The sequence below is a fragment of the Opisthocomus hoazin genome, chromosome 3 (assembly GCF_030867145.1).
Source record: "Opisthocomus hoazin isolate bOpiHoa1 chromosome 3, bOpiHoa1.hap1, whole genome shotgun sequence".
Lineage (NCBI taxonomy): Eukaryota > Metazoa > Chordata > Aves > Opisthocomiformes > Opisthocomidae > Opisthocomus > Opisthocomus hoazin.
In genome coordinates, this window is record NC_134416.1 from 74,539,398 (window position 1) to 74,558,819 (window position 19,422).

Sequence of the window (19,422 nt, forward strand, 5' to 3'; positions counted from 1 at the left end):
TTGTCTTTGTGAGGCATTTATACCGCTGTTGGCATATGGATGCCTAAAAGTAAAAATTCAAAATGGGCCATGGAATTTTAGAACTAAGTGTTAATTGCCAGTTTAAAAAATGTGTAAAGTTAAGTTGGGAAGACTGAGTGACAAAGGATTTTTTAACCTTACTATCAAAGTATGAATCATCGGTCTCTGGTAATTGATGGTTCCATCCTCTCTTTAGCAAACCCTAGTCACCTTTCTGCCTGTATCTCCTTCTTGTCCTGAGGGAAAAGTGTGACAGGCAATTGCTCTGGAATGGTATGGTGTACTTGTTGATGTCAGAGTGTGTTGTAGCTCTTATCTCTTTCTATCCCTGCTTAGGGGGATGGATATTTGAATCTAAGAATTAGTTGGTAGACACTCATAAGCATCCAAGGTTTTGCAAAACCTGTAAAATAACCCTAAAATATACTTCTTAACATTTACAAACATTAAGTTAGTTGCATGAGTTTCGAAGACTGACATTACATTACCTCACAGCCTTTCAGCTCCCTCAAGACAAGAATCATGAATATAGTTTATAATAGTACTGAATACACTGCTGAATTGCTGCAGGTCAGAAGTCTTCCTTAAATATTCTGATTTCCTTTAATCTCTAGTGATAAGGATTTCATAATATGTTTTTGTTAGTTATTTGCCTGGAGGTGTGTAGATCACTGGCTGTTTTTAGGACTACTTGATATATCAAGATGTATGCAGGAGAAGTTCACGCTTAAAGTGTGTAATACAGGATTACGGTAAATAGGCCAACAGTCTTCTGGCATCTCAGCTCTTCATTTAAATATTAATAAGCCTTTCATTTTCATTTTTTCTACCTAGTGCTGTGGCGGTGCTTTAGTACTGTGGTAATATTTCTTTTCCTTTTGGATGAACAAACAAGTTTACTGGTGCTGATCCCAGCAGGCATTGGTGCAGTGATTGAGGTGAGTTCTTAAAGCTCTAGAACCAGATACTGGTATTTGTAGCAACATCAAAGAATACTAAACTAGTTAGTGGAAAAATACTGCTGTTGTAGTATGGTCTTAATCTTAGCAGCATTGTTTAACCGACTTTCAGCGGTAGAGGAGATTGCGCCTCTTTATCAAATAACTAAACTGGAAGGAATCAGGTTTTTCTGGCATGGGCCAGCTGGTATTGTGGAATCCAAACATAGAGCTATGCTGAGGTTCCTTCATATCACATGATCTGATAGGCATCACTCCTGACCGGGCATGTATAACCACGTCAACAAACCTTCACAGAAACATCTATCAAAGAGCAGGCTGTGTGCCATCAGGTAGTGCCGCAGGTCTGCAGCTTTCTCCCTGGCCATGACTGAGGTGCTTGGGGAAGGAGGGAAAGGAGGAGACTGCTGGCTGTGTTCATTATTCCAGCAGACCCTCTCCAGTCAGTGGGTTGCAGGTACTGCTTTACAGAAGTCTGCTTTATGTGTCGTAAAACAGAGTCAGCAGTAATGGGAAGGGGAGATCTCTCTGCTGAGCATTGCTTGCAGATCTAATTACTTCTTGGTATTTAAAAATAAGTTCAGGACTGTCATGTGAAATTTTTGACTACACATCTGTTATAATTGCAGATAATCCCTGTGGAAACAAAACAGTTCGGAATTTTTAGTTTGTGATTAAATTGTTGAGTGCAAAGTCACAAAGCAATCCTTAAATTTCATCTTATTGTGTAAAAGATTAAGCTCTCTTGAAAACTATGAACAGCAGTGTCCTAAATAGTACCAATTTGCTGACTGTAACATTGTTTTTCAGTAAATTGAGATTTTTAAAGTCTGGTGTATTGCTTTAAGTTTTCTGTATCATATTTGCAGGTGGTTTTCTTTCTATAAATGGAAATTTATTCTTATATTTGAAACTTTCTTTAGCTGTCTAAAATTTTAACAGTTTCAGGGATAAATACATATCCCTATAAGTATGCTGCTTCTTTTGTAGAATTATCTTTTAATTTGATCCTTGAAATCTAAATAAATAAATTCAAAAACACCCCTTGAATCTAAAGACTTCAGAAATTCAGAAGTGTCAGATTATTTAAAAGGTCAACAAAAGTCACGCTTTTGTTTGTTTCTAGTGGGAAAGAAGAAATAGCCCTGGTCTCTAAATTACTCTTTTTTTCGGAAGTTTTAGTGGAAACCAGATCAGACATGTGTAGTGGTAGGGTGACAGGAATGATCAGCTATGCTTCACGTTTGAAGTTCAATTAAAACTGTTAAGATTTTGCATTTGTCTTTTCTAATGAAGATGGATTTCTCAGTTGCCACTACCTAAGAACAGGCAGATCCAGATCTCATTTGGTCATTGTGCTTGTCTGAGATTCTTCTTGGAGCTGCCCAGGGATCTGTTAAATAGAGGTCTCTGAGATCTGTAGTCCCTAAGATTGATTGGCTCCTATCCTCTTTCTCATGTGCCTTATTTTCCAGTATGTTGCTTTTGGATTGCAGTCTGGGGGAACTGGGTTGAAAGGATTATAGAGGAACACTGGGTGGGACACTTAAATGGAGGAGAACTGTTCTGTAGGTTCTGTTGAAATAACACCTCGCTTGTCTCAAGTGATGGTGAGATAACATGGTTGTCTCAAGGTGAGTATGAACATACGGACTATACATCTCCAAGGAGTTTGTCTGCTGGGAAGAGCTTTTTCACAACTTGTTCTACAACACCTATTTCTCATACAGTAGTAATAGTGACATTGCTTCTGTAATAAGTAATTTTCCTACTTGCATCAAAGATGGCAGTAAAGATCGTCTTTACAGTATTGCACTTTTCTGTTTGGAAGATACGATGGGTGAGAAGAGAATATTGGTGTACCTAAAGTTAAACAAACCAACCTGTCCACAGAAAGCTTGTTGGGGTGTAGCTCTCCAGGTGAGCTTACTGCATTGCCCGATTTGTTGAATCTGTATAGCAGGGTGGGTACACGAGTGAATTTTTGGGTGGCCTGAACCTGTGGTTACATGAGGGTCAAGCTGTTGCAGCTGTAGAGTAAGTAGCCATACCATTCAGTGGATTCACTGACTTTTGCTTATAGCCCGCTATTGAAATGTCATGACCATGCAAGTGCCCACTTGGTCACTGCTAGGAGTTCTGAGGCACCCTCGTCTTGCAGACCCCAGCTGACCCTGAAGGCAGGTGGTTACTGGAGAATTGTCTAAATGCCTGACCTGGGGTGCGTGCTGGTGCTGAGAGCACCTAACCCCCACCGAAGCGCTGCAGTCCAGGTATCCTGGAAGGAATACGTTACTTCGCTTAAAGTACAGCATCTGATATGGAGACTTAATAGTGCAGGCTACCAGTGTTGTACTTGTCTGGTGACACGGCATTTGGTGTGTATAGATACACAGGCAGTGTGCTGCAGTCGTGCTGTTGCTGCTTTATGCAATGAGTGGTTAACATAGATATTCTAGGGTCTTGATTCTGAGTATCTGAATCCTGCAGAGACATAGCTTTGTATAATTGTTTATGTACACACTTTGTTTTTGCTAATTGCAGCTCTGGAAAGTAAAGAAAGCTTTGAAAATGACAATCAACTGGCAAGGCTTGAGACCCAAAATGCAGGTATAGTAGATGTTGGCCTGTTAATGATTATGCTTTTGAGCTTTCCATCTGTTTCCAGGTTACTGTGCACCTTGGCTTCCAGTGAAATGAAGACTGGAAAAAAACATAGAAGTTTCCTATGTACATCTTCTCTTTATGGATAGCTTAATCCAAAAGCTGGATGAGCATTTTCAAATTTATGTATTTCTTTGATGAATTCTGTAGAACAAAAAGCTGTTTGTGTGTATTTATGAAGTGAGAAACTTCAGAACTCGTCTGTCAGTCCTGTTAAATCTTAACAGGGGGACTGTGCTCCTACCACTGTGTTGCAAAGGCGCTCTTAACTGACATGGTGATTTGAAGTAAGAAATTGTATTTTTCACGAAGCTGCAGGTACAGTTTCTCCATTGTGGAACTAGTAGATGATGTGACATGTTCCAGGGACAGGACAGTCTTTGACAAACCCTCTAGGTAAAAATTTAAGTCCTGAGACTGTTTGCAGGACATGCAGAGGCAGCTGGGATTCAAGTGAACACTTTTTATAATACAATCTACACTGGAGGTTTCCCTATTGGTAGGAGAAACAGTTATCTACTTTTGTGTTTACTTGACAAGAAGTAGCCGCGTTTTGTGCTGCTTGAAGTCTGTGCGTCCTGAGTGGCTGATAGCTCTGGTTATTCCTTTGTCAGTGTTCAAGGAACTGTGTTGAAGCAGTCAGAGTTTCTGGAGAGGTGGAGATAATCCATAACTGACCTCTTCATGCATGAAAGTGGTTATGGTTTTTAATAATGGCTTCCTGTATCTGCCAGATTCTTAGGCACTTGACTTCAATTTTGCTTTGTGAACTCTGCTGTCTCAACAGCCTTTGCCTAAGCAAAGAAGTCCTGGATGTTTGGTGTAAAATGTAAAGGGAAAAATTAAACTTTTTGCAAGCCCTATGTTTAGCAGACTGCACAGGATATTTGTATGACTCTTGTATAGAAGCTTATAAGAACTTTGAACTGTTACCTAGCTAAATGTCTAAGCAGTTTAGTTTGCGGTTTAAATCTCTGTTTAGGGAGTTCGGACAGCAAGTGCTTTTCCCCACAGTTCTGACTTGATTATACTTTTTATATGTATTGCAGTTTGGTGCATACACTGACTCTGAAAAGAAAACTGAGGAGTATGACACCCAGGTAAGAGAGAATCCTGTGACTCCTGATCTATAAAGTCTGTATAGGTGGGCTGCTGATTGACTCATTTAGCTCTTTTTATGGCTGGAAGTGTATTTTCCATTTTCTCGTAGTCGTCACATGGATCACCATCATGTGGATGATCAGATAGTGAAGATTCATTCTGATAATTTATGAAAAGAAATAGTGAAAAAGTTGTTTTGTTAGCTGAATCTGGATGAAACATTTCTCTGAGAAGCAGAATCGCAAGTGACTTAGCTGAAGAGAAATGTCTTAAAGGGTCATCATTCACAAATTGGAAAAATTATATTTGTGCTGGTTGTTTATACTGGAAGAGTGTTCATGTGCTTCCTGATTTCAGAAAGGGGTTGAACATAGGTGGCAGCATTGGTGTTAAGCAGAGAGCTACTCTTAGACTCGGATCTTCATGCTGCTTCTTGTTGCTTATGCTCTAAGGTCCTTTGTGGTCTGAACTGATCATTGGAGTTTTCACCACCTTCTCTAGAACTGGAAGCGTGTTGGAAGTAGTAGACATTTGGGAATAGGAAATGATTTTCAGGAAAAAAATTACCTGGGTGTCTTCTAGTTAATGCCATGAAAGGTCTGCTGTATATAAAATGTGAACTAAAAAACTATTTTCTTTGTGTGTTAGGCGATGAAATACTTGTCATATTTGCTCTATCCACTGTGTATTGGAGGTGCAGGTTACTCCTTGCTGAATGTCAAATACAAAAGGTACTGTAAGTCTGTAAATGATCTCGTACAGAATTGAAATAATTAAACATACTAGTTAACTATATTGATTAATTGGAGATGATGGGTTGTGGAAAATCAGTTATTTTAGTTGGCTTGATTCGTAAGCCAGGAACCAGAAACTTACTTTTTCTATAGGAAATAAAGCTGAAGAATCTAGCTGGTTTTTTAACATCCTGTAGGCTACAGGCTGTTGTATTTCGCAAGTAACCTGATACAGCTGTAGTATGGATTTCAGTAGCTTGCGTACACAAGTGAGCTGTCAATCAGAAGAGGAGAAAGAAAGCTGCCATTGATGTTCAGAGAAGAACTGATAAGGTAACAGGAGAGATGAGAGGAATTCAGTAGTTAAACCTGTCCAATAATAGAAGCAAAAACTGTGCCAAAATTATTTGCTCTGGCCAAGAGGTTCCTCTATTCCTAAATATGATAGGTAGGATGGTAAGCAAGGAAAAGGGTTTTTAAGAAAGGACTCTGTATTTTGCTTAGAGCCATGGGCTTATGGCAACATATTGATACTTCAGCAAGAGCTGAAGACTCAGTATTTCATGAAAAGGTGAAAATCTTGTCCACTTTCACTTAATAGAGCTAGTTCGTATTGTATTGGGGAGATGCTAGCAAGTGTGCAGCCGTGAGGCTTTGTTGTAGAAAAAATCTGCAAATGCAAGCATGGTGACAGCCATGTAGACCTTTTTTTTATAGTCTATAGGCCCAGAAGGGATGAGAAAGAGAGCAAGGAGTAGCTTAAAATAACTTCAGAAAGAACTGCTGTTGCTGCAGACATGGGCTGTAGTGCTTGTACTAGAAACTGGGGCAATTTCTGGGCTATTAGAAAAATTTTTTTTTCGAAAGGTTCTTGTCTTAGTAACGAGCTAACAAATACACAGCATTTAAAAATTCTGCTTTTTTCACAAAATTCTTAAATTCATTCAGTAATGCAAAGTACTATATACCAGGTGTTCTGTGAGCTGTAGCTTAAGAAAGTGAAAACAATTCATATAATAGAATTTTTGTCATTGTTAAATCTATTTGTAAGAAATGTGACAGAACAAGTAACCTTAACAGTGGATTATCCCTTAATCTTGCAGCCATTTTCTGATGCATTTTTTAGATGCTTGTGGATTAGTGAATGCTGCTACAGCTGTAACATTGGTGTTAACATGTCACAAACACAGCAGTGCAAGTGTAATATTAAATCATGTAACCTAAGCATCACAGTTATAAGCTGTTCTTACTATCACAAGCAGAAGTATGGAATTTTACCGCTGTCTGTAATACTACTGGTATTTTGCTAAGATTGTGCTGCATTGAATGTCTGGGAAGGGTTATTAGATGTAAGAAGGGGAAAATGTAGATTCCTTGTATTTACATGTTTGGTTTTTGGTTTTAAGTGCCTACGATAGTGGTTTGCACTGAATGGTGTTGTTTGAAGTTTGCGAGTCCTCCCAGTGCCATATTAAGTGTCTCTTTAGTATTTAGAATACAGTGTTACCTTTGCAAGCCTTAATACAGTCAGGGTTCAGTGCGCAGTATTATCTGATGTCATTTTGGGTGCAGAAGTCTTAGAATGTTCTGAAAAAGTATGAAAGGTGTCGATAACGCTCTCCAGACTTGTTGAATGCCCTGATAAACATCCTTTGCATAAACTGTTAGCACCTTCTCTGGAGACCTTCCTAATCAAAGGAAGATGTGAGGTGTTTAGTTCTTGTGTAAAGTAATTTACAATCTAGCCATTTCTTAAGAGTAGTCAGCATGCAGCCTTGTAGAGGATGTATTACAGGTACCTATTTTTGGTGGAGGTGAAAAAGTAACTGGACTTTTTTCTTTGTTTGTAGCTGGTACTCCTGGTTGATTAACAGCTTTGTCAATGGTAAGTCCCTTATTATTTTTTTTCTATTTATATATCTTCAAATGGAGACCAAGATTCAAAAATAGAAAATTAACTGCTGTCAGCTGGATCAGTGTAATATAGAGCAATAACTTGACTGTAGGTTCCAAAATTACCACAGTGATTGAGAAAGAAGAAGAATCAACCCAAAGTGAAACAAAAGGATTAGATGCATCTGCTCTCTTCAGGAAAATGAGTGTAAATGTCTAAATGTGACAGTATAGTTGTGTCATGTACTTCTATTGTGCATTTGTCTGTAAGTTTTCCATGTTTTTATCTTCAGGAGTGTATGCTTTTGGATTCCTCTTCATGCTACCCCAGCTGTTTGTAAACTACAAGGTAAGACTGAAAAATGATGAAAGACTACTTTTCTACTCGTCTTCCAGACTTTATTACAAATTGATATTTTTAATCCTAGATGAAATCTGTTGCACACTTACCGTGGAAGGCTTTCACATACAAAGTAAGTAAAGCTGTAATTTAAAAGATTGGTGCAGTCATTTTGGAGATAAATTTCTGTAACAAACAGCTTAGTAATATGTAACTTAAGGCTGACACTGCTGGTTTTGTTTAAGAACTAAACTTGTTTGCAACTGTCCTTCTAAGAAGGAAGAAGAAACATTGATTTCTATTTTTCATAACAACTTCCACATAATGAGAATACTTGCATCCTCGTTTTGTTGATAGTACTACTTTTTGTACTGTCATCTGTCTCACGTTGGTGCAAATGTTGGTCCTACAAATAGATTAATCAGAGACAATTTAAGACAGTATTTTAGGAAAAGAGAGGTTGTATTAACAAAGATTAGTTCTCAAGAAACGGGACCACTAAGAGACCTTATTTGGCAGGTTCCAGGGGCTACCAGAGGCTGAAGCAATGTCCACACTGTTTCTGTGCTGGGGTGGTAATTGTGAATTTCTGGGCAGTGTAGTGACAAACATGTGGTGGGTTGTTATGTGGTGCAAGAGGGGCTGTGTGGCTAGGCTGTGGTGTCCCCGCTGCCTAGACTGCACTTGTAGGAAATAGTACAATGCCGTAGCAGAGCGTAACACTAGGCCTTGGAGGAGGGGAAGGTGAGTTTGTCTCAAAACAAAGTCAGCTTACTAACACTTTGATACCTGCATACCCAGAAGCCCCCACATGTGTGTCCGACTGGTTTGTGTAGTATTCAGGCATCAAGATGGATGTATCTAAGTAGCCCCGTCAGGATTCCTTTGCTCTGATACGAAGGACAAGGGACACCCGCTGTTGAGTTCCTACATCTCCTACATTCTTCCTTAATCGGCAACTGCACGCTGGTTTTGTTCTTGTACCCCTAAAGAGCTGCTAGTATTTTGATTCCATCCTTTCCCACGTCTCCAAGTCATTAGGATTTTTGCGCTGTCCTTTGTTTTCCTGATCATTGTGTCCTGAGAAACTCTAGATGGATGTTCTGGGATCATCAAGACCTTGATGCTATCAACAAGTGCCCTTTTTTTCTTCGGCTTCCACTCATAAATGCTTTCATTTATTCTTCCTTTATGCCAGTGTATTACAATTCTCCAGAACATCAGTACTTTAAAAGAAACTGTGTTAAAAACTGCTCAAGACATGATGTCCAGTTCTGAACACATGATCTGGGACAAAAGAACTAAAATCTTAAAATTTGAAGTGCCTTGCATAGCTTTTCCATTTCTGTGAACCTACAGCAGTAGCCCAGCTTTCTGCTGCATTAATGTTTTTAAGGAATCATGGGGCATCTAGGAAAACAATGAAATATAGCTGACAGCAGAACAGTAGCTAAACAGTGTTTGATATGGAAATATAGTAAAAAAATAAAAATAAACATCTAGTGTTTCAGATGTATACTAGGCAAATCGGCATGTTTCTTAACAGAGGGGAGTAAAAGTTATATTAGTGAAGTAATTCCACAATTTTACTTCAGTGACAAAACACAATAACTGAGCAGAGACATCAGCAGTTAAATAGACAACAAAGGGACAGTATTCAAGCAAGTAACCTTTAAAGCAGCAGAATTCTCTTGCTGAATAGCCTTTTCTTACATGGCATTTATGGTTCCTGTTAAGATGCCAGAGGCTACCCACAACAAAGACTTGTGCATATGTAGAAAGAAGTGCATGATGTTTTCAATTATGTTTCACTTATTGGTCTTTGGAGGAAGTAATTTACTTTTTTTTTAATGGATATTTAAAGTTGCTTGCTCTCTTCTGCACTTTGAAGAGTGGAAAGAACTGTCTGACGCCTCATCTGTGATTGCTGTTTTAGAGAGCTTTGTTTTTTTCCAACACAGGAGAGTTCCAATTAAAGAAAACCTTGGCAAAAATGAAAACCAGTCTGACTTTCCAGTTACTGTAGTCTTTACATTTATGCTCTTTATACTTTCTATGAGGAGTACCTTCAAATGAGGTAGTCTCAAAAGAAAACGAGCAAGACTAAGTACGGTTAGATAGGCTGCCTTGATGCATTCAATTTCAGTGGCTCATGAGGACTGCTGAAGTGCCTGAAGGATGGAGCATTTAGCTTTTTCTTCCTTTCATCATTGTAGGATCACTCACTTGGGTGTTGACTTGGAAAGGCTGCCTTTTCCAGCTTGCCAAGTTGGGTTTTTTCCATGACAAACCTTGTTTGCACAGGCTTGAGAAGTGCCGTCCATATTCTTTGATCAGTTTGGATTGATGGTTTTGTTTTGACTTGCCAGAAAGAGCTTTCCTGTTGTAGTTAATCGGAACTCTTTCCTGTCCAACACTCCCATCTTTTACTGATGCTTTGTTTCATCATATAAACATTGGTTCAGTTTGAAGACTTGAGTCCTTCTCTGCTTGGAGAATACATCATTTTCCACCTTCTTATGGTATGGATTAATCTACAGCTTGCTAATATTGAAAGGAGAGGCCACGTTACTGACTCAGTTTGTTAAGCCAACAGTGAATATTCTTTGCTGGATTTGTTTCCTTCTGTTTCTAGTGAGTTGAAACAGTTTATTGCACCATATGATGAGTACTAGAGCTGGTGCACTGTAAGTGTTGGTTTCCAGTGCTGCCTGTAGGCTAGAGCCAGATCCAGAAGAGTTGCCCTTCTGCTTGCTTTCTTTACCTTCTCTGTCAAAATACTGTTGTCTTTGCATGCTCAGAGCCCGTTTGCGTTGCTTTCCCAGCAGATGTCTGGGAATTTAAACTTTCTCAAGAAGCAGTAGTGAGAAAGTAGTTCATTATTGCTTCAGAGACAGAACCTATAGTATGCCTAGTTGAGTGGAAATGATGTAGAAAATTAAGTTGTATAAGGGATGGATGATTACTTCCAGAAGGGCACTGAAAATACTTTAAAATCACTCCAGGGCTGTCAAGTTAATGTTCTTAAGAGCAGCAAGCTAACAAATTTTTACAAAAATTTCAAATTCCCACAGAAAATGAAAGTGAACTGACATTTTGTAAATCTTAAGTCATTTCAATAATGAATAAAAAAAAGTTTTTTGCCAGTTTCTTTTAAAGATTTCACTGCAGTTGAATCCATGTTTTTCCCCTCGCATGACAATACTCTCACTTACCTGAAGTCATCCTGCATCCTTTTTACTTGTAACTGTAATTGTGTGGTCTGGAGTAAACAGTATCGTCTTCATTAAAAGAAAGCACTTTAAAGTTTGCTTTAATTAGTTTTTCAGCATAACCCATAATTATTGTTATAAATATAGAAGTAGTCTGTGTTCCTACTGAAAAATACAGTTCTAGGAAGCCTGTTTCCTGTAGCTTTTTATGACAGATGACTTCCTTTCTTCACAGCCAACTGAAGTACGCTTTTCTTTTATTTGTAGGCATTCAACACCTTTATTGATGATATATTTGCTTTTATCATCACTATGCCAACATCTCATAGGCTGGCATGCTTTAGAGACGATGTCGTGTTCCTGGTCTATCTTTACCAAAGATGGTATGTATGCCGTTCTTTAATATTCATCAGAGTTTTTACAACGCTGTAGATGGTTGCAGTCTTACTGCTATAAAGAACTATGAAGTAGTTTGGGATAGACTTCAAGCAGAATTTTTATACCATAATAATATATAGCATGGTCTGGATAATGGTAGTTGTGTATATGTCTAGTGAAGGGAATGTTGAGCAGGGGATCCTGAAACGGAGATCTCAGTACAAATAAGAGGAGCGAAAGCTCTTTCCCATAACTGACAGTATTCCTGGACTCTTTGTAGCATGCTAAGACAGTAGTCAAGAAACTCCTCTTCTCGTAGCACCCATGGGAGTTTTGTCAATTACCCCTTTTCCCTCCCCAAAACAGCACTCTTCAGCAGATAGTTTCACATTTGCAAGTTGCCAAAAAAAAAAAAAAAAAAAAAATTTAACCTGAAACGTGAATACCTGAAGTAAGGTGAAGGAGAGGGGTTCTTAAGCTTGTATTCACAAACCCTCTTTGGAGTTCTGGGCTTCTAACCCTTGCTGAGGGGCTCCGTGCCTACATCTGCTCAGTATCTGAGGCGTGCTTTCCAAGCTGCTCTGCAAGGCACTAGTGAAGGATGTTTTCTGATGAGGGATTGCCCTGCTCTGCTTTCCTCTTTATCTAATAGTTTCCAAAAGCAAGTTACCAGGTTGTCTTGGAAGTTGAGTATCTGGCAAGTTTCAGATTCTTTAAGTAAACAAAATCAGATGGGGAAGGTGGCTATAGGCAGTAATCACTGAAATATTGTTCATAAGTGAAGCTACAGAAAGTGTATTCTTGTTCCCAAGAATAAATATTTAGATGTGGAGCAAGCAAGAATTTTAAACCTAGTTCACGTTATACCAGAAAATATGGATGTGTACATCTAATCATTAATACTAAATGCAAGCTTCAGTTTTAGGTTTATGTAATCGCACATAAGTGTAGTAAAATGTGTCCACTTGCAAGGTATTTTTCTAGAAGTTAAGAGCTCAGCAACTTCCGATAGGGGCTGCACACTGGTTTCAGCTTTGAGAGGTATCCTGGACTGCTTGTGAAATACTCAAGCCAACCTTTCGGGGAGCTTATACCTCTCTTAGGAGGCCCTGTTATGAGACAGCTGGTGAAGTCTTGATGTGAAGAAGCTGATGTATCTGCGGCTAATCTTTAAAACTGTTGTATTTTTTTTGCCACAAATGGGAATAGAGAGTATGATGAGAAAGAAATTAAATTCTAAAATTAAGTAGCACAGAACTGCTTAATTCCTCTAGGTAATAGACAGTATTGTAACTAATGATTTGTTTGTTCTGCCAGGCTTTATCCTGTGGATAAGAGCAGAGTGAATGAGTATGGAGAATCTTATGAAGAAAAGCCCAAAAAAAAAACCTCATAGAGAATAACTACGAATTGAAGAAGATTCTGACCCCTGGACTCTTACTGGCTTCATGTATTATCTGGTCTTAAGGAAGGAAAAACTTATTTAATAAGAGTATTTTTAAAGCTTATGACAGAAGTACATGGACAATACATCTTCTATATTGCCAAAATCTAGTTTTGATACCCTCCTATTTCAAGATCCTCTTTTGTCCTCACAAGGTCCACAGTCTGCCAAATGTCATTAAATAAACTTCCTGCACTTAAACTTCTCTTCAGTGAAAACCTAAGTGTCCTGACCATTGTAGTTAATATCCAAATCTACATTTTTTGAGACAACTCACTCACTGGGAGTGTGGTGCCTGTGCCACTAGGCTGTGAAAAGTGAAAAAACAAGCCAGTGTGTTACAGCAGAATCGAGCATTATTGCCAAACTGGAGGCTGTCAAAAATAAAGTATAGTATTGGTTATATGCTAATTACAAATCATTCTCAGTTGATAACAGAGATAATGGAAATTCTAGAAATCATGGTTAAAGTTGTGGGCATTTAAGTTCATAGCTTAAAAAAAAAATTCTGTTGGAAATAGAGGATGAGAGAGATAGGGTTGTTAAAATTTGAATTCTGCCACGTTCTTAGCCCACAACATGGCAGAGGGTTTCAATTGTCTTAAACTGAACGAAGATGTGAAAAAACTAACATGGTTTCTTTCAATATGTATCCAAGTTTATATAAATCCTTCTGCATTGTTGACAAACCTTCTGATTTGTTGGCATAGCAGGTATTCATATAATGCAAATCATTGTTATGTGCTAGGAAAGTCTCTTGACACATCTGAAATTCCTCGTTATGTGGTATCCCCAGTGACCTGCTAGGCCAATTCTCTCGTGTTTCAAATGGAATAAATAATTCCTTGGTCATTCCCCTCTCACTTCCTTCTCCATTCTATTTAAAAGATGAAACACACATCATTCAAGTGGAATGATTTTGCTCAAATACAATACAGGTTCAAAAACTACCTGGATGCAGAGGAGAAAAAACCAGCCTGGTGAAGAACAGGTGTCTTACTTCACACAATTTAAAATCCGTATTCCATGGGAACAGTTCATTAAGGCAGGTATTTTGATCTGTTTCGTTCAAATCAGTAAAAATAATCAGGTTGAATTGTTATACCAAATTTTACTTCACAGCTATATGTAGAAACCATGGTTCCAGATTTCTAAAAGCAAGTTTCTTAGTAACGGTAAGTGAAATATAGAGTGCATTCCTTTCAGCAGAAAATAAAATACATTTTAAAAACAAAAAAATCCAAAAGGCAGAATTCTAGTTTCCATTTCTAGTTTTGCTTTGGTCAGTAAGTTTACAAATTAACCCTAATGATTCTTAAGTTTCTTTATCAAATCGCATGCTGTTTGTGCGAGGCTATTTAACTTCAGTTTCTCATTGACTGAAAATACTAAGTGAATAGCCTCGAAGAACACAGATCTGCACCTATAGTCTGTAACTACATTGTGAATTTTATCCAGTTCTGACACTGCAGCAGTCTCAGAAAGACACGGAGATGTGCCTAACTTCTCTTGTCACAGACTATGGGCTGTCTTACACTGAAGTCCTCCTTACATGCTGCTGGCAGTGGGAAGGAGTCTTGAAGTGAATATTTAACTCATGTTCATGTGAAGGTCTCTTTACATTATTAACTGGAACTAAGGAGGACTGTTGATTTTAGCATTAAACATACATAAATCATACATAAATAAGTCTATGCAAAACCAGGGTTGCATTTGCTATATCTTGTACCTGTTTTGGATTTGTTTGGACAGAGCTCTTTGCTGTTAGGCAAACTAATTTGGACTCCTATTTCATAACAGCAGTTACATGTAAGCGTGTGGAAATGTTTCCTCATATAAATAATGCACATAGCAGATTCCCTTTTTGTGCCATTTCAAAACAATCAAGTTACTGGTTCTTCTAGAATAGCTTCTGAAAGTCCAGAATACGATAGTTGGTTATTTCCTATGTTTCATCACTCATTTTTGTAAGTAGCTGTTGAAAAATCACTCTTGCACCTTTACAGACCACTGTGAGTTTGTTTTCTGTCTTGCATTTCTGATAACAGCAACATCATCATATTGTATACAGTAGTCATAAAGAATATAAAATTAGAATATTTTAAGTCTTTAAAATGAGCGAGACTTTCCTGTTGAAGTCATTGTTCTATGCATTCCGTTTCCAAATAAAAGACTTGGCATACAGGTTAGAGAGTTACCTGTTGTTGTTGGACAGATGGTGACAAACTACGTAAGCAGTGTAACTTTGGAGATATTAAATGAAATGTTTTAGCTTTCTGGCTGTGGAAATGACATCAGCGTAAGACAAAAATGCAGTTCTATATGCGGTTAATGCAGAAGAAAAACTACATAGAATCTTACTGAATGTGTTGCAGCTTGTGCCAGGTTATCCATATCTGTTTCAAGAGTTCAAGAATAACTTCCTCACTTCTGATAACGTTAACTGGGAAGCAGCTCGGTGACCCCCTCATGTTCTCATCTTCCTTAGGCTTGTAATGGCTTTGGAAGTTCAAAGGTTGCAGTGATTTGGGGTTGGGAGTGGGGCTGTTGCAGAGCTCAGGGGCCGAATCACCATCTGCCTTGGGAAGATGCCCTAGCGCAGTACTAACCGGTGCGTAGCCACGTAGCAGTTGCGATTCTCCGAGGAGGCAGGTGAAGAAGGGCAGCTGGCAGCGCTTTGTGTGGCGCCGCACCTTCTCCCCCTTACAGACTAACCGGGCTTGGCTGATAGTCCTGGGTAAAACCATCCTGAGTCAACAGATCTGGCTGTCAGAGTTGAGGAATAAAGCCAGAAAGAGCCCGGCTTTCGGAGGCACCCAACAACAGTCTCTGGCTGCTCCCCCTCTCACACTAGGAGAGGTCTGGTTCTGCACCGGTGAGGATCCGTGCGCTTTCCCGGTGGCTACTGACACATTTAAGAATTTCCTCGTGGTACAGAGGGGGAGCTGCAATGTCTCCCATGTTTTCATCCATCTGCATTAAAAACCACTGCTCCTTCTTCAGGATGGCTGGAGCTTACCAGTTTGCTCCAGTTTTTCCTTTGTGCAATTCTGTTCCTTACTGGTCCTTTAAATCCTGTATTGTCTTTTTTGTTTTTTTTTTTTATCCTAACCCCCACCCTGATGAGTATACCTACCTCAAAAAGAGCAAAGTACTTCAGATTCCCCACTTTAACACGGGGGAATTCTTTCTCACGTCTGCCTGTGTTTGGTTTAAAGAACACGATAGGCTCTCCCCTTCTCCCAACTTTCTGTTTGGCAGTACCCTGTCCTTTTATTCCTTGCCATATGGTACCCATGAGACTTCTTCCAAGCTGCTTTGGGTATAGCATGTACCAGCCTCTCGGTTTCTGGCCGCTAGTGTTCTTAGTCATCCACAGCTCCACAGTCCTGAAGACAGAGCTCTTTGATGGTTGCCCTTATGATGATTTGTCCTCCTGTTCCTGCGGTAGTGGAGTCCTACATGCCTGCAAAGACTGAGGAGCTATCTTACTCTCATTTTGGTCTTTGAAAAGCTCATTCTGAACATTTTTATTAGGCATTAATTGCCTCTAGCAGTCTCTAGCCGCAATTTAGTCTGTGTTGAGCAGCCTAAAGCCAGGTGGGTGTTTCATTGCCGTGGTTCATCTGCATGCTTTGGTCCAGCTGGCCACTGAAGCAAGATCCCTGAGCATAGGCTTTGGGAGTGCAACCATGCTCTCCGCTCCGTTCAGAACAGCAGGCCTGGCACAGCTCCCATGTAGTGCCGGGCAGCGCTCCATGCCTGGCTCACGGCCAGCCGGCAGCGGCTGTCCAGCATGCTTTGCCTCCTTGCTGCCCTGCAGCTTCCCATCTCAGCACTTGCAAGCTTCAGCTCAGAGTCATCACAGATACCTGGTTTGGACTGACTGCCACGGGATCTGCTGGAGTGTGGCCTTTACTTTTCCAACCGGACTTAGCAATTTACATTTCCTGTGCTGCGATTCTCCGCTCTTGCTGCATCTGCTGTTTAGTCTCCACCAGAAGCAGGCCCTTCATGTGGCTGGTGCTGACCATGAGAACAGAAAGGGATAAGCAGTGCTTCATTTGGTAAAACCAACAAACTCTTCATCAGCTTGCTTGAGAAAGAACTGGTTAGCCTCACCCTCTCTGCCATCCCAGAAGCTGTTACAAAGACACACAGGAGAAAAAAAAAAAGAAGCAGGAATCTGTGTTGTTTCACACCGACTCTGATCTTTTGCAGCCATGCCAGATTTGCAAGGATCAGCAGTATGTTATGGATCTGTTTGTTTATTGTCAAAAACCTCCACTGAACAGCAGTTCAAAAAGCAGACTTGAAGATGGAAGGCTTTGCGAGCATCCGTGTCCTTCACTACTGCGTTCTTCAATCTGCCACTTCACAGAATTAGAATTTCAAGAAGTGGCTTACAGAAAGGGAACAGAAACACATTCATCCCTTTTGGGGACGGGAGAGAGGAAAAGAAGAAAGTGTTCTTTGGTTATGCTGCTTTTTTAAATGATTGGTTATAAATAGCTCTAGCTGGAGTGCCAGACAAGTCCCTTGGACTTTCTGGTTTTCTGTCCCAGGAATTCAGAAAAGATTGGGGTCTTCTCCTGCTAATCAGCTACAGCCATTCTCAGTCTGCAACAATCTTTTTTAAAAAGCTGCTCTTCTCTGTTGATGTCTGCATTTCTCAAGGAAACTCAGTCTTTGACCACAAGTCTCCCAGTGAAAAAGGCTAATTTAGTTTATATGTAAAAAAGTTATTTCATTCTGCTGAAGATTTGACCAGCTGAAGAACCTGTTCTTATATTCAGCTACCAGCAGGATCATATGTTTTGCTTCCTAGCATCTTTTTCCCAGGTTAAATGTAGTTCCGTAGCTCATTCTTGGGACCGTGTCCTGGCACTACAGTACTGGGGCAGAGCGCTGAAGGACTCGGCAGAGAAGTGGAAGGATACTTACTCCTCCAATGAAGTTGTCAACTGACAACTCTTTTTTAGGGTCAGGCTGAAAATGTGGTACCAGAATGGGCCATCTTTGAAGTAAGATAGCAACATCTAGGATCGCCAAGGCCGAGAGTAAACTCAGAAAAACACTTTGTTTACAGGAGCAGAATTAGACTCTTTAGCGAGCAGCGTCTGCAAGGAAGCGCTGGATTTCTTTCGCCTCTCCTCAAATCCCCATGGATGGTGAGACATGACTTCTCTTACCAGGTAACACCATGTTGTAGGTTTGTGAGTTTGGATATAAGTGTAACCCTTCCTGTTAGGGTGTTAAAGCTCAGTTGCACTTACTGTTCCTCACACAGCAGCCACCGGCCCCACCGCGCCCCACAGCACAAGCCCAGGACTGCGTGACCGTGTCCAGAGTTCCCATCACGCAAGAGCAGAAACATAAACTGCAAATGGGCAATTAATGGTCACTGGGGAGTGCCATCCAAGGGGCCGGGTAGAACAAAGTTCTGGACACAAAAATAAAACAAAGTACCCATTTAGAAAACCTCCCATATATGGTGAAAATGCAGAGGATTACAAGGCAGAAGAGATGGTCAAAGAGCCCCCCGCAAGAAGAGGGAAGAAGCTGTAACAGGCAGAAAAAGCTCCAGCGTTAACCCCAGGTAAGGACACTATGTCTGATCACCACCACCTCCTCACTGCCAGCAGGTTCCCCACCCCTTCAGTAGAGGAAGAGCACTGCTTTTTGATTAACCTTTGGCTGCTGCAGACTCTGCAATCACATAGCGAAAAAAACAACCCAGGGAGGTGTTAAAGTATTGAGTAAGTAAAAATTTTAGGGATCCACCTTGCACCCATTTTCTGCCCTGCCCTTCCCATGTAACAAGGTCACAGACGCTGCACTTGGGCAGAGTAGATCTAGATGCAGGCTGGTGGTTGATGCAGGCATCGTCAGCACTAAGGTAGCAGTCAGGGTCTGAGAGCAACTGGACAGACCACACCTGGGCTATGAAGAGATCTGCGCCAGAGGGAATCCATTTCTGTGGAGGTCCCAAAACCTACGAGTCCCATCTGCATGAACAGAGGCATGTCAACACTGCATGAGCTTGCACGAAGTAGTGATTCAGTAGGGGCTGAACCCACGGTGTCGTGGTTTAACCCCGGGCAGTAACTAAGCACCACACAGCTGCTCACTCGCTCCCCCTCCCCGGTGTGATGGGGTGAAAATCAGAAGGGTAAAAGTAAGAAACTCACTCATGGGTTGAGATCTAAAAAGTTTAATAATTAAAAAGAAATAATTTTTAAAATAAAATTGTAAGAAATGAAATTAATAACAAAGAGAGAGGAAAATAAAACCCAAGAAAGGCGCGTGATGCAAATGAAAACAATTGCTCACCACCCACCGACTGATGCCCCGCCAGCCCCCGAGCAGCTCACCCCAGCCAGCCTTCCCCCAGCTTTAAATGCTGAGCATGACGTCACAGGGTATGGACTATCCCTTTGGTCAGTCGGGGTCAGCTGTCCCAGCCATGTCCCCTCCAAACTTCTTGTGCACCCCCAGCCCACTCACTGGCGGGGCCATGTGAGGGGCAGAAAAGGCCTTGACTTGGAGTAAGCGCTGCCCAGCAGTGACAAAAACATCCCTGTGTCATCAACACTGTTTTCTGCACAAATCCAACACACAGCTCCATACTAGCTACTATGAAGAAAATTACCTCCACCCCAGCCCAAACCAGCAC

General features: G+C 40.4%; 1 protein-coding gene across 1 annotated transcript in view; it reads left to right on the forward strand.

Moving 5' to 3' along the window:
- CLPTM1L (CLPTM1 like) overlaps positions 1–12,969 on the forward strand; it is a 28,959-nt gene extending 15,990 nt beyond the window's left edge. The window contains exons 9-17 of the mRNA XM_075416668.1: positions 856–959; positions 3,525–3,590; positions 4,694–4,744; positions 5,394–5,476; positions 7,330–7,364; positions 7,666–7,721; positions 7,801–7,845; positions 11,192–11,307; positions 12,620–12,969. Of these exons, the coding sequence (XP_075272783.1) occupies positions 856–959; positions 3,525–3,590; positions 4,694–4,744; positions 5,394–5,476; positions 7,330–7,364; positions 7,666–7,721; positions 7,801–7,845; positions 11,192–11,307; positions 12,620–12,698 (635 nt within the window). The 3' untranslated portion in view covers positions 12,699–12,969. The remainder of the gene's footprint in view (positions 1–855; positions 960–3,524; positions 3,591–4,693; positions 4,745–5,393; positions 5,477–7,329; positions 7,365–7,665; positions 7,722–7,800; positions 7,846–11,191; positions 11,308–12,619) is intronic.
- Positions 12,970–19,422: the final 6,453 nt, after the last annotated feature.